At 42.7% G+C, this 12,097-nt stretch overlaps 1 protein-coding gene across 1 annotated transcript in view; it reads right to left on the reverse strand.

The window, feature by feature from the left end:
- Positions 1-12,097, reverse strand: part of LOC119646408 (pikachurin) — a 590,540-nt gene that overhangs the window by 180,964 nt on the left and 397,479 nt on the right. The window contains exons 5-6 of the mRNA XM_038046853.1: positions 2,494-2,576; positions 2,133-2,251 (exon numbers count right to left, since the gene is read on the reverse strand). Coding sequence (XP_037902781.1) covers positions 2,133-2,251; positions 2,494-2,576 — 202 coding nt within the window. The remainder of the gene's footprint in view (positions 1-2,132; positions 2,252-2,493; positions 2,577-12,097) is intronic.

Consider the following 12,097-nt stretch of genomic DNA (forward strand, 5'->3'; position numbering starts at 1 on the left):
GTACCTGCGCTAGGTCAAAAAGTCGCAAAAGGTATGGAAGAGAATCTACCCTCACAGACCATCTATGGAAAGGAAACCAAACTGACCATAATCTACGAGTCTATTGTGACAGGCAGTAGAAATGTGTGAACACATAAGGAAGGCATCCAAAATGTTGATGAAGCGGTGGGGAAATTAAGTATTAAGAGCTTATTGGCTAAAACGTGAAGAGACTAATACGATACGGATGAAAAATCTAACGGTGACACCATCGCGAGTGGAACTCTCCAGTAGAATACGATATATAAGGCGGTTCTCGTCCTTCCCATGTCGAAGGAGGCTTGAATAGTCGGTTTTGCGAATAATTTGCCAGTGATTATTGATGCAAAACAACCTGCAGATGTCATGCCATCAACGTGGCTGAAAATACTCAAATTTAACCTAGAGGATCAAATGCTTCTGTTTGGAACCAGTTATTAAGTACCAAAGTGTACATCTAGTGGCGAACACTAGCCTATTGCTAGTACGGATAATGCTCATTATTAAAGGGCCGAGATACTGACGCAGATTGTTTGTGACCATTGTTTGCTGGGGTTTTTGAACTGGAACAGCGCTAGTTACTGAGAGCAACCAAAGGAGGATTAACATGGCTTGCGGCGGGCTAGCATTTGCTATTCCTGGAATGATCCCGGTGGATCGTCTGGTAACTCAGGCGCTCTGTCTGTACGGGAACAGAAAAACGAATCTTCCTAAAAAAGGTACATAAGACTGAAGTCCACCAGTTCAAAAGTTCCTGCAGTGACAGCATAGCAAAATATCCTGTGACCTGATGTTATTTTTGACACACCTTGGCGGTTAAAGGTTTTAGACTGCATGATCATTTTTTTTGTTGAGGATGCTGGGAGTCCTGAGTCCGCACGCAATTGGTGACGGACTGGACCACTTTGGAAGCAATTTAATCACTCTTTTGTAGTCCATGAACTCTTCTTTTGGGTTAAATACCCAAGTTTTCAAAAAGAACGAAAAAGTTGACTGACGGTTTCGTCCGGGGTAAAGGCAACTCGTCAGACGCTGCCTCACCTCTGCTCTGGGAGCAGCGTGACCGAAAGTAACGACAAATGGTTATCGCTTCAATTAAATATAATCGCAAACACGTAATGGCCCTGGACGAAACCGTCAGTCAACTTTTTCGTTCTTTTTTGAAAACTTGGGTGTTTAACCCAAAACAGGAGCCCGTGGACTACAAAAGAGGAAGTAAGTTCCTTCCCAAGTGGTCCGGTCCGTCACCAACTTACTGGTTTAGGTCTGGATTTATGCCGGATTTCGGACGGAAGCGATTACCATCTGTCGTTACTTTCGGCCACGCTGCTCCTAGGAAAGGGGTGAAGCAGCGTCTGATGAGTTGCCTCTGCCCTGGACAAAACTGACAGTCAACTTTTTCGTTGTTGAATGATCCTCCTTCTTGTTTTGAATGTGGTGATACACTGTCCGCGGTTTTACTCAAACAGAAGAAGTTTGAAGTTGCTTTCAAGGTTAGGATCAGTCCACAAAACATTTTCGGAGAAATCCTTCACTTGGAGAGAAAGTGGCGTGTAGTGAACTCCGGAATGAACAGAACTCATTCTGAGTTTGGCAAGGCGAAGCGTTCAAAGAAAGCCATTTGGTTCCCGCCATCAGTTCCTCTGGGAAGGAAGAAAACAACATAAGGGGAGGGCTGATTTTACAGGGTGATAATCCAGATTTTGCTGTAACCTGGAATCAGAATCTTTCCAAGATTTCGAAGTTCAACCATCAAAAAGAGCTCATGCTCATTTTTGAGGTTTTTTCTACCTCAAAAATGAGCATTAGGTCAGTATAACATGGGGTGCTGCGAATAGCAGCATCCCCAATCAGAATAGCGAAGTATGTTGTATGCAGGTTAGATTTGTTTATATAAAGCACGTACAATAATGAAATTCATCCCCACAATAATATAACATTTGCATTCAAACACAATAAGCTGTGTCCATCACTCCGTTATCGCTGAAATTTCCTTATTTAATTAGGCACGAAACACATTGGCATTCAATGGGAACATCATCGAATTATAGTGCTATCATTAGATTCATACACACCCACTCACTTCCTACATCCACTCAACTAATCGATCTTACCAAAATTCAATAAATCCTTGATGGATTAGTAGCGCCATAAAATCTCCAGTCAGATCGTCCCTTTCGCCTGTCAGCAAGATGATACCATCGAAAGATTCCGGACGAAATTCAACACGGAGCTGGGAAGAAAAAGTTGGAGATGAGAAGAAGACACGTTCGATGAGATTTTTTTTCATCAAAGGAGGAGGAAGGAATGGATGATAGCTGACCAGTTCGCAATGCCCAAGTCCAGGAAACTTTTATATTAATAATAAAATACTTCCGGGACGAGAGCTCCACATTCCCTAGTCGGTCTCTTGGGGTTATTTGAGGAAATGCGGGAATATATACGAAAAAAAGGATGGAGAGATATGAAACTTACCTGGACGTGTTTATAGGCACCTCGTAATGCCGGGAATGCTAACCAGGACTTTTTTGTGAAGCGGGGAATGTTGATTTTTGCATCTGAAATGAAAATGGGAAAGCAAATTAAGGGATGCTTCTAGTTAGGTTGTTCGACATATTATAGCTGAGTATTCTAATGCGAGGGGGGAGAAATATTTCTGGTTTCCCAAAGGCACCGTATCACGGATGGACACTCAGGAGGAAAGGATGACTTCTAGCACAAATTATCTCCAGGTGAAAGTCTCACCCTCAACAGCTTCATCCTCCTAAAATTCTAATGTAAATATCTACCCCAAAGATTGAGGCACCCTTTGGGAATTTTTATGTCAGGATTGTCATGGAATAAACTTTCCCTAAAAATTAATCCATCTTGTGTACAAACAAAACTCTAAACGTCCCTTCTTCATCGCTGCACCATACCTTTAAGAGTACGGAACCTTATTAGGATACACTGAAATTCATGTCAGGTTCCTGTGGTTAACTTCACCTCAATTGACAATCTCGGAAAAAAGTTCAGGAAAATGAACTGCTAACTACCATTTCCAGGGGTAAGACGCATCCCCCCTCCCCAATTTGCCGACGCACAGCTGAATGGGAAAATTAGAATAAACTTTTGAATATTTAAATTGTTGATGACCTAAAAAAGTGAGTTGGGATTATTTTTTAATATTTATTGGTTAAATTATGGAAATATTTCAGGAAGGATGTTATGGGGTTTGTGTGTGATTAAATATTCCGGGAGGTGATAAGCAGTTGAGACGAATTATAATTTTGTATAATTTCATAACGCGGATTCAGCTCGCAGAAATTAATGAAATTCCCTCTTGAAGTTGTGGAGTGAGGTGCTTTGTGGAAAGCACGAAAATAATTGGAGTGGGGAAGCATTTTACAATCTGGGGATTCAACGCTAATGAATCAAGACTCGCTTCTTTTTAAATCAATTCGAATTGATGATAAGTAGTCTAGCAGGTGCTCCGTGACTCCACCTTCTTTATTGTTTGGCAATAGACACATTTTTCTGGTAGATCCTTTGATGATATTATTCCTTGGTTTTTATTGTCACTGCCCTCGGCTTGATTTTCGAACTTTATCCTTCTGGCTTACACTATTCGCTGTTGCAACTGAGTCAAACAATAGACTCAAGCAGTGGACTGCTCTCTCTGAGGTCAATATGTGACTCCTCAGGAACCAAGCCTTTCGAATACCAAGACCATTAGGGAGGGGTGACAGCTACACCCTGCACGAGATCAGCTTACTATTAACCAAACACTACAGACTTTGCCCTTTGGATTGTCTGCAGTCGAGGACTGCATTTGAACAGAGCCTCATTAGTACGCAGTGACTTCACTGAGTAAGCCTGACCTTACCGTGCTACGGAGGCTATGGCACGGCTGACCTCCTAACCAACACACTCATGGGATTCAAAGGAGTGATATTGTTGGAAAAAATACAAAAAAAAAAGCCCAAGACAGACCTGAACCGTAAACCACGAAGTTAAAGAAAAGGGGAGCAGCGGAGATTAACAAAAAAGTGGGGAATACTACCAAGAAATCCGAATCCGAACTCAAAAGGAACATAATCCCGGGAAGATCAAGAGTGAAGGTAGGCGTCAGGCCAACATTAGCTAAGATAATGTGCCGAAAGGCATTTGGCTGGTCATCACCGCAGACCTCACGGTCATTGAGATGTGGGTGGAATAGAGTAAGGAGCCGCTTTCGACCAGCTGCTATACTGGCACATTGTGCGACGGAGGAGATATGGCCGGCTGACTTAAGACCATAATCCCCAAATTATCGTACTGGAAGGAAACTGCGGACATGTGCTGAAGATGATATATTAGCGGCACACATGATGACAGTCTACCTTCCTAAAGTGAAAGTTGAGGTGGAGAAGCTGCGCCTTCCAATCACTCAAAAAATAAATCTCAACACGGCTATGGAAAGTTATTAAAAGCAAGGAGGAGGGCAACGGCATCCTCCTCCTGGTCAAGATAGATGACCGATTCCGAGAGCAATGAAATGCCCCAACTGCCTCATTAAATACAGGCTTAGCAGCAAACCTGTGCATAGGCACAAGAAGAAATCTAAGAGAGATAATTTGCTGGACATGTCGGGTGGAAAACCCACCGAGCTCCTTGAAAGAATTACGGAGGCCATAGACCCTGAAAGGACAGTATGGAGCAGAAAAGGAGTCTAGCCCACAGAAGAGGAAAAGTTGGGCAGCCAGACTTTCGAAGGCTCAAAGCGGACTGTGATACACAAGGAAGTGTGTTTTTGTGTTGGGAAAGTTGAATGTTACTCCGACATTCTAGACAAACTCCAACCACTAATGGAACCAATGGCCAGCACTAAGATAACCTAGATAAACCTCAACCATGCAAACGGTGCACCTGTAGTGCTTGCAAGGGCAATTTCCAAGGATAGGAATCTCCCGGAGCCAAATTCGTGAACTGTATGTAGGAAATTTGGAACTAGAAATGCGAAATAGTAGAAGCTTTCTTGATTCTTAAATGAAATTTTAAATATATGCCGTTTTAAGTTCCTGATTGGAAACCTCGTGGCATTCCAAATTTCACTGGCAGCCAGGAGAAGAGTTTGAGAGGCAGTCGTAGCATCGTATATGACCCGGGTTCGAATCTAAAATCATCTTGAAACAGAAGCAAAAGTTTCGCTAGATGCCACCGTAATTTTGGCATGTTTTCCTGATCGTTCTCGTCGATGCTTAATGGTGGGTTTGCCTCTCTATCGGCAACAGAAGCTGGTTCCAGCAGACTACTATATTTTACTGCCCATTTGATGAAGAATAAGTTGTCCATGAGCTAAGAGCTGAGACATTCTGCTATCCTACTTCACCTTGGTAACATATCATGAAAATGACTTTCAGATTTCAGCGGCCTCCGATCTGATAATAATCTTGGAAGGGCTGCGGGTACACGGTAGAATCATTCACTGACCCAGTGACTAAGTAGGCTAGTGGGAACAGATTGACTGGCACCAATACCGACAAATAGAATACGATCTGCGAGATAGTCCAGAATATTCTAGTGATTTCCAACTTAGAGCCCATACTCGAAATAAAAGCTTGCCACGAACAAGCAAGATGCAATAAATAGGACTTACCCAGATGTGAGAAACCTCAAAGTGGAAGCTACATCGGGCAATCTAGAGAACAAAAACTGACATTGATCCAGCCCGGAAAGTCTATAAGGGCAATATCTATGGTAGAAAAAGTAGACGAGGCAGACCCTGCCTAAGATGGAGCGATGGCGTAGGTTAGGACGCCAAACAGCTTTTAGGGATATCGAATTGGTGGACCTCGGCGCAAAACCGGGATGTCTGGAGTTCCTTATTAAGGCAGGCCTAGACCGGATACCAGTTGTTGCGCCGTTGATGATGATGATGAGAGCAATGCTGACCACATTGCCTCCTACAGGGTACTGTAACCCTGTAGTGCACCGTTACTGTCTTGAATGAAGTGCTCTATCACACTCCATGGCCCTGACGCATTATGAATGGTTGCGCCAACGTTTATTATTATTATTATTATCTAAATTTACCTAAGGTTCCTTAAGAGAGGCAAATAAGTTACAAGACCTGGATGTGGGCACTGCAGCTTGTAATGCATCGGTGCTTAAAAGAGATACTGGTGGGTGGCTGAATTCGCAAATCTACGGAGGAACTGCCTCAATTTCGGCGTATTGCTCAGCGTACAAGAGGCCAATTCGAGGCAAGCCTTTGATCCGCAGAAGACAAGAAAGCCAGAAAGGAACTTCGGCGCGAAATTTACAGACAAAACGTTCGGCACCCACCGATTACTCTATTCCATGGAAGCATTAAAATTGCAAGACCTCGCACTGGCACTTTTTTTTGTCCACACACTCCTTAATGTAAAAGGGCTAGAAGTTGATGGTCATTTCGATGACGGATAAAAAGTACTAGGACCAATGGTATTTCCAGCGGAGTGTTAAAATTAAATGTAATCTGGCGTAAACTTACCGTATTTTGAGCACAGTGTGCAAACCGCTTGACAATCTAATTAACTTCATCCACACAATACATGCTGCGGAAGAACTCGTCAAACTAATATGTCGCTATTATCGATGAGTGGTATTCTACAAGGTCCTGCCTTATACTTGAGGCGTCGAAAAATCGTTTCCGTATTCCAGGGGAGCTTTTGAGGATATTGAGAAACTAATTGAAGGATAGCGGCCTGCGCTTAGAAACACGGAAAGGGCAGCGTGAAATCTATCTACTTTTTACTTTCACCGGTACCGCCCCCCAATTTAATCTTTCCAGAAATCACTTAAACCGCATTCTTGGCCTTGTCCTTTCTAACCTCGTTGTGCGTTGCTTTTCTCAATCCTTTTTGCCCTCCTCTCTGTCTTAACGTGTGACCTGTCAGCGCCTTCTATTCTATTCAGATCAGATCTGTTTCCAGTTGCATCCCCTCCTCTCCTAAGTCTTTACGCTCTAACCCAGTCTGGTTCACTATTGATTTCGACAAAAAGCTTGGTCAAAAACTCATTGCTAGGGTGAAGCTCTTGCATTTTGAAATGTATGCTGACATTGTACTTTTCAAGACTCTGCGTTCCTCGGTCAAATTTTTAAGACTTAAGTCCAGAAAAGAATACCTGGCCAGTGTTAAAGCTCCACTTAAGTGCGGTAACCTCAAACCATTTTGGTCCCATACCTATTCACAACTCCTGCAAAATCCATTGGCTCGTCTTTTAATTCTCCCCAATTATTTTTCTTGCATCTACTTTGCCTCAGTATATATTCCCCCTTCTCCCTTTTCTTCTCTCACACGGGTGGATGCAGTTTGCCTCGTATCTCCTACCAAACTCCTCTTTACTTCCCTCCTCGTCACGTACTTCATTACCAGTCTTCATGATAATGTTGGCCCTGGTCAGGATGGTCTTTCGAAACCCTTTCTACTTAAAACTGGTGAGTCTATTTCCCATCCCATCTCCATTATTTTCAACAAGAGCCTCGAAGCGCACCATTTTCCTAGCCTGCGAGAGACTCTTATTATCCTCGTTCATACAACTGACCGTCTTACTCTTATTGAGAATTATCGTACTACATCGCTCCTCTCCGCTTACTCCAAAATCTTGTCCACCCACTTTGGTCGACTCATAGTGCAACAGCAATACTTATTTGTTAAGCATAGGTCCACTGCCTCCAACCTGCTCAACTTTATCAACTTCCTGGAAGGAAGTGCATACTATCTACACTGACTTCCCTAAAGTCTCCAATACTAGAAATTGCAAAAGAAAATTCCAATCTCTACTGCCTCAGCATACCCTAATCACTTATATCATGGTTTACCCCTAACATTTCCAAATAATCCTATCCTCTTTTGATGGCTGCACATCCCACTCCTTGCTTCCTTTCTCTGGCGTCCAAAAGGGATATATTTTGGGCCATTTATTATTCTTATTCATTATCAACCATTTTTCGCCCTCCTTATTTGTCCTTGTTTGCTCAATGTCGACAACCTTAAGCTATTTTTGGCAATATTGGTGCCTATGGATTGCGTTTCCTTTAATTAAACCTATACATTCTAGTTTGCTGGTGCTTTGCTCATGGTTTAGCACTAAACGTCAGAAAGTGTCACTACATGTGGTATGCGCTTAAATCCTCACCTTCCTTTCCACTTCCTTTTTATAATCTCTGGACGGATATTCCCTATCAAATCAGAGTTTCACTCAAGACCTCGGAGTCACTGGAGGCAATAAGGTAGCTTTGCTTCGGTACTTACTGCCTCCCGCCTCCACTTTTTTAACCTCCCATTTCTACATAGGTGAAAGTTTTGGCTTTCTCCTCCTTGTGAAGGAGCTGGAGTTTGCTCTGTTTATTGTCCTTTTAATAAATAAATAATTGAACATCTTCGTCTCCTTTACAGCCAGGCGCCGCTCATTGTCTTTTGTAGTCGGCCAAGACTCAGGACTATAGAGGGCTACAGAGCGGAGGGCACTATTCTGGATGTAAGATATCCCGTCTGAAAGCGTTCATAATAAAAAGAAAGAGGAGTGACGAGGGCGCTTCCTTGATGAGGAACACCAGAGACACGGAGCAGCCTTGGAATACCTGCCACACATCGAATTTTAGTTATCAGATTGCGGTAGACCAATTAAAGCATACTAGATATTGCCGCTAAGCATATCAGATGACTTGTGTGGCCCACGGTTGATGCTTCCTTTGGAATTCGGCATGCATGATTTTCTATCCTTTGGACAGGGGTTCCCTTACACCCTGCGAAGTTTCTTGCTATCTTTCAAATGATTTCGACTCAGTTTAGTCAGACTACAAAAATTATACTCTTTTCTTGCCTTAAACGACCCACATATTAATATTTCACCAGCTCCTTCGACATATGTACGAGTACCTCCTCAATGCATCCCTGAACTTAAACAGAAGAATTTTTTATTGAAATAGGAAAAACTACATGCATTTAATAGATTTAGTTCTTAAGATTTCGAATCAGTAGTTCGTCCTTGTTGCTTTTCCGTCTTTCTTCTTCCAAAAGTAGAGTACAAACTTCCTTCGAAACTTTTCAATTGAATGAAACTATTTCTAGAAGCAGAAAGGACCTGCAGGTTTCCGTTTAAAGTTCTGCTCCATTTTTTGTTCCCGGCCGAGATCTTGGTCGTTGAATTTCGTGGCAAAGAAATGTATACATTCATTCCTACTCCAAGTGGAGGGGAGGATGCATGTGCATACTTATGCTGTACAGTCCTAACAGTTTCTTTCCTTGCTGCAACCCACTATCTTCCTCGTTTGTAAGTAATACTCATACATATTACGATATCTGTTCCCGGTGCATTGTTCTAGATTTCATACGATATGTCGGGCACGGAGCTGGGGGTAGTCACGAAATGAAATGCCAAATGAAACATGTGCCAGGGAGAATGAACCACGTGTGTTGCAGTACTCTGGCAAGCAAATGAACAGTCCTGCGACTCCCTTGTTCCTGGCAAGCACGAAGATACACAAACTTTTCGAAAGAAGCAGAACAAAGTTTTTTGTTTGTTTCGGGAAACAATAGGACGTTGCAAAAAGGCAAAATGGAAGTGAAGTAAGTTGTTTGGGAGAATTGATGGGACTCTCATTTGTGTGTTCGTATCTGGATGGTGCTTTCGACGGCAAAACTACAATTCTATTATGTAAACTACTGTTTCGTTCACTTCGCTTCCGCCTTCCTTGTAGATGTTTTTATACGAATCCCATACAACTGCTCTATCCTCTTTGAGAATGCCACGTAGGCATATGAAAGGACTTTAATCCTACTTTCGTTTTGGACTACAAGAGAGGCTCAAAACACAATGTGAATTGAAATCTGATGATGCCATCAATTATCGTGTTGTCCAGAGAAGCCCACTTCCAGCTGACATGACAGCATTGTTAAGGTATTCCCAAAATGCCCTGATTTTCGCCGATAATTGAATGCACAACCACTTAAAATTTAATTTTGTCCTTTCAGCTGTTTGACGCTTGCTTGGTCGTTATTTGTCCTCCTGTGCCCTGTTTTGTTTCACGTCCATTTGTTTGCTACTTGACACCTAACCGTGCCTTCACAGCAAAGCACATCGGTTGCAATTTAACAAATGGCCAAATATAAACTGCACCTGCAAGGACATCATCAATCCCAAACATTCCGCGCGATTTATCGTCCTGGCGGCTCCTATTGTCGGCTCTGTACGGACGTATATAACTGAAAACTAGATCATTTCCCGGACAAGGAAAAATGTTCATCCATTTACAATGGACAATCGAGGCGAGTTTCCTTCGTCCTGCGTTCCTGTACCCCTTTCTACGGAAGCAACGACAACAACGGCCAATCGGTACTACAATGACGGATATTTAAATTTCGTCAGGAATGTCCATCTAAAGTGCAATGCAATGCAATTTAATTTCATTGCAGCCATTCTGTTGGCGGGGATTTTGTGCAAACGTTTCATGTTTCCTCGACAGTGAATGGTGAGAAGAAGAGTGACTGAATGTGCAGGATTTCATTGGATCAGTTTAGTGGACGGAAGAAAAAATTAGGGATGTTGAAGGCATTCAGTGAATTCATGGCTTAAGGAAAATTTGTGTTACCGTTTGTGGTCAGCATTTTAAGAAAATTCCTTTTATTGGTTGATGCTGTTCCCTGCTCTTTCTACGAAGAAACTTGATTTATAGCGGTCATGTTTAAACTGTGATTGCTACCATTGGAGATCATTCCACGTCAAATGTTTTAAGATTCCTTCATCCATGGTGTTGATCTGATGTGCAGACTTCATCATCATTCAAACATTCTAGTATCTAACCGGCTGTAGTTAGAACCACCAACGGACAAAATTGAACCACAACATCAAGAGCTATTGCAACCAAAAACCCAATCTTGTTCTCCCCCGGGGGATGTAATTTCCAGTCCCAACCACGCATCGCGCAGTAGAACATAGTAGCCATCGACGAAACACTGGCTCTCGCTGCTACATTCCAAGTACTCTCTCCAAGAAATATAAGTCCAATGGCGGGGAAGTCCTTATTGAAATTAAGTGTACTTTCCACGCTGAGATCATCTAAATCGAGTCTGTTCTGTTCATTTCTTCCTCTTCGCTTGCTCCTCCAACATATATGAACTGTTGTTTGAAAATCTATCGGACCTTCTAACTGTCAGGTTCCTCTCTTTTCCTGCTTCCCTCTTACCCTTTGCGGCGATTTTATCCTCCATATGTTCATCTGGCGTAAAAATTCTAGTTTTTCAATATTTTTGTAATATCTAGTTGCATTGCTGAATGCCTAAAAACCAACCAGATTGACCATGATCAACCGAAGGACCTGAACGACCTCCCCCCCGCCGCCCCAAAAGCTAACTAAAAAGGTGAAATTGACCAGAAAGGTCCGCCTATACCTGAATATCATCCCATTGAAATGTCCCATCAAAAGACACTAACTAGCCTCAGTGATAGTCAGGTTTAGGAATTTGGGTGTTCCTAAGGACACCTCAGTGAAGTAGCACCCAAATGACGGTAAATTTTTACTGCAAATTTCGCCATTTTTCCTTTTGGGGTTGTTTAACCATCGCCTTTGATCCTGGTCAACTCGGATAGGCATTTAGCGGTCTCTCTTTCAAATGGCACCCAACAAGGAGCCAGACATTCTTTTTGCTTTATTATTTTCTCTTATTCCGTAGCCTACACAATGACGAAATCTATGAGCGATACCATGGCCGTCCGGATGTGGATAAAATCCGACTCAATAGGTTACGGTGGGCGGGTCACTTAATCCGTATGGATGAGGATGATCCCGCCTGGAAAGTCTATAAGGGCAATATCTATGGTAGAAAAAGAAGACGAGGCAGACCCTGCCTAAGATGGAGCGATGGCGTGGGTCAGGACGCCAGACAGCTTTTAGGGATATCGAATTGGTGGACCTCGGCGCAAAACCGGGATGTCTGGAGTTCCTTATTAAGGCAGGCCTAGACCGGCTACCGGTTGTTGCGCGGTTGATGATGATGATGATGATTTTCTCTTGGTTTCAATTAATACTTCAATGTCTTAACTCTGAAGCAAGCGTTGTTAAGCTTCATTTCCA

This window comes from Hermetia illucens, chromosome 1 (assembly GCF_905115235.1).
Source record: "Hermetia illucens chromosome 1, iHerIll2.2.curated.20191125, whole genome shotgun sequence".
NCBI lineage: Eukaryota > Metazoa > Arthropoda > Insecta > Diptera > Stratiomyidae > Hermetia > Hermetia illucens.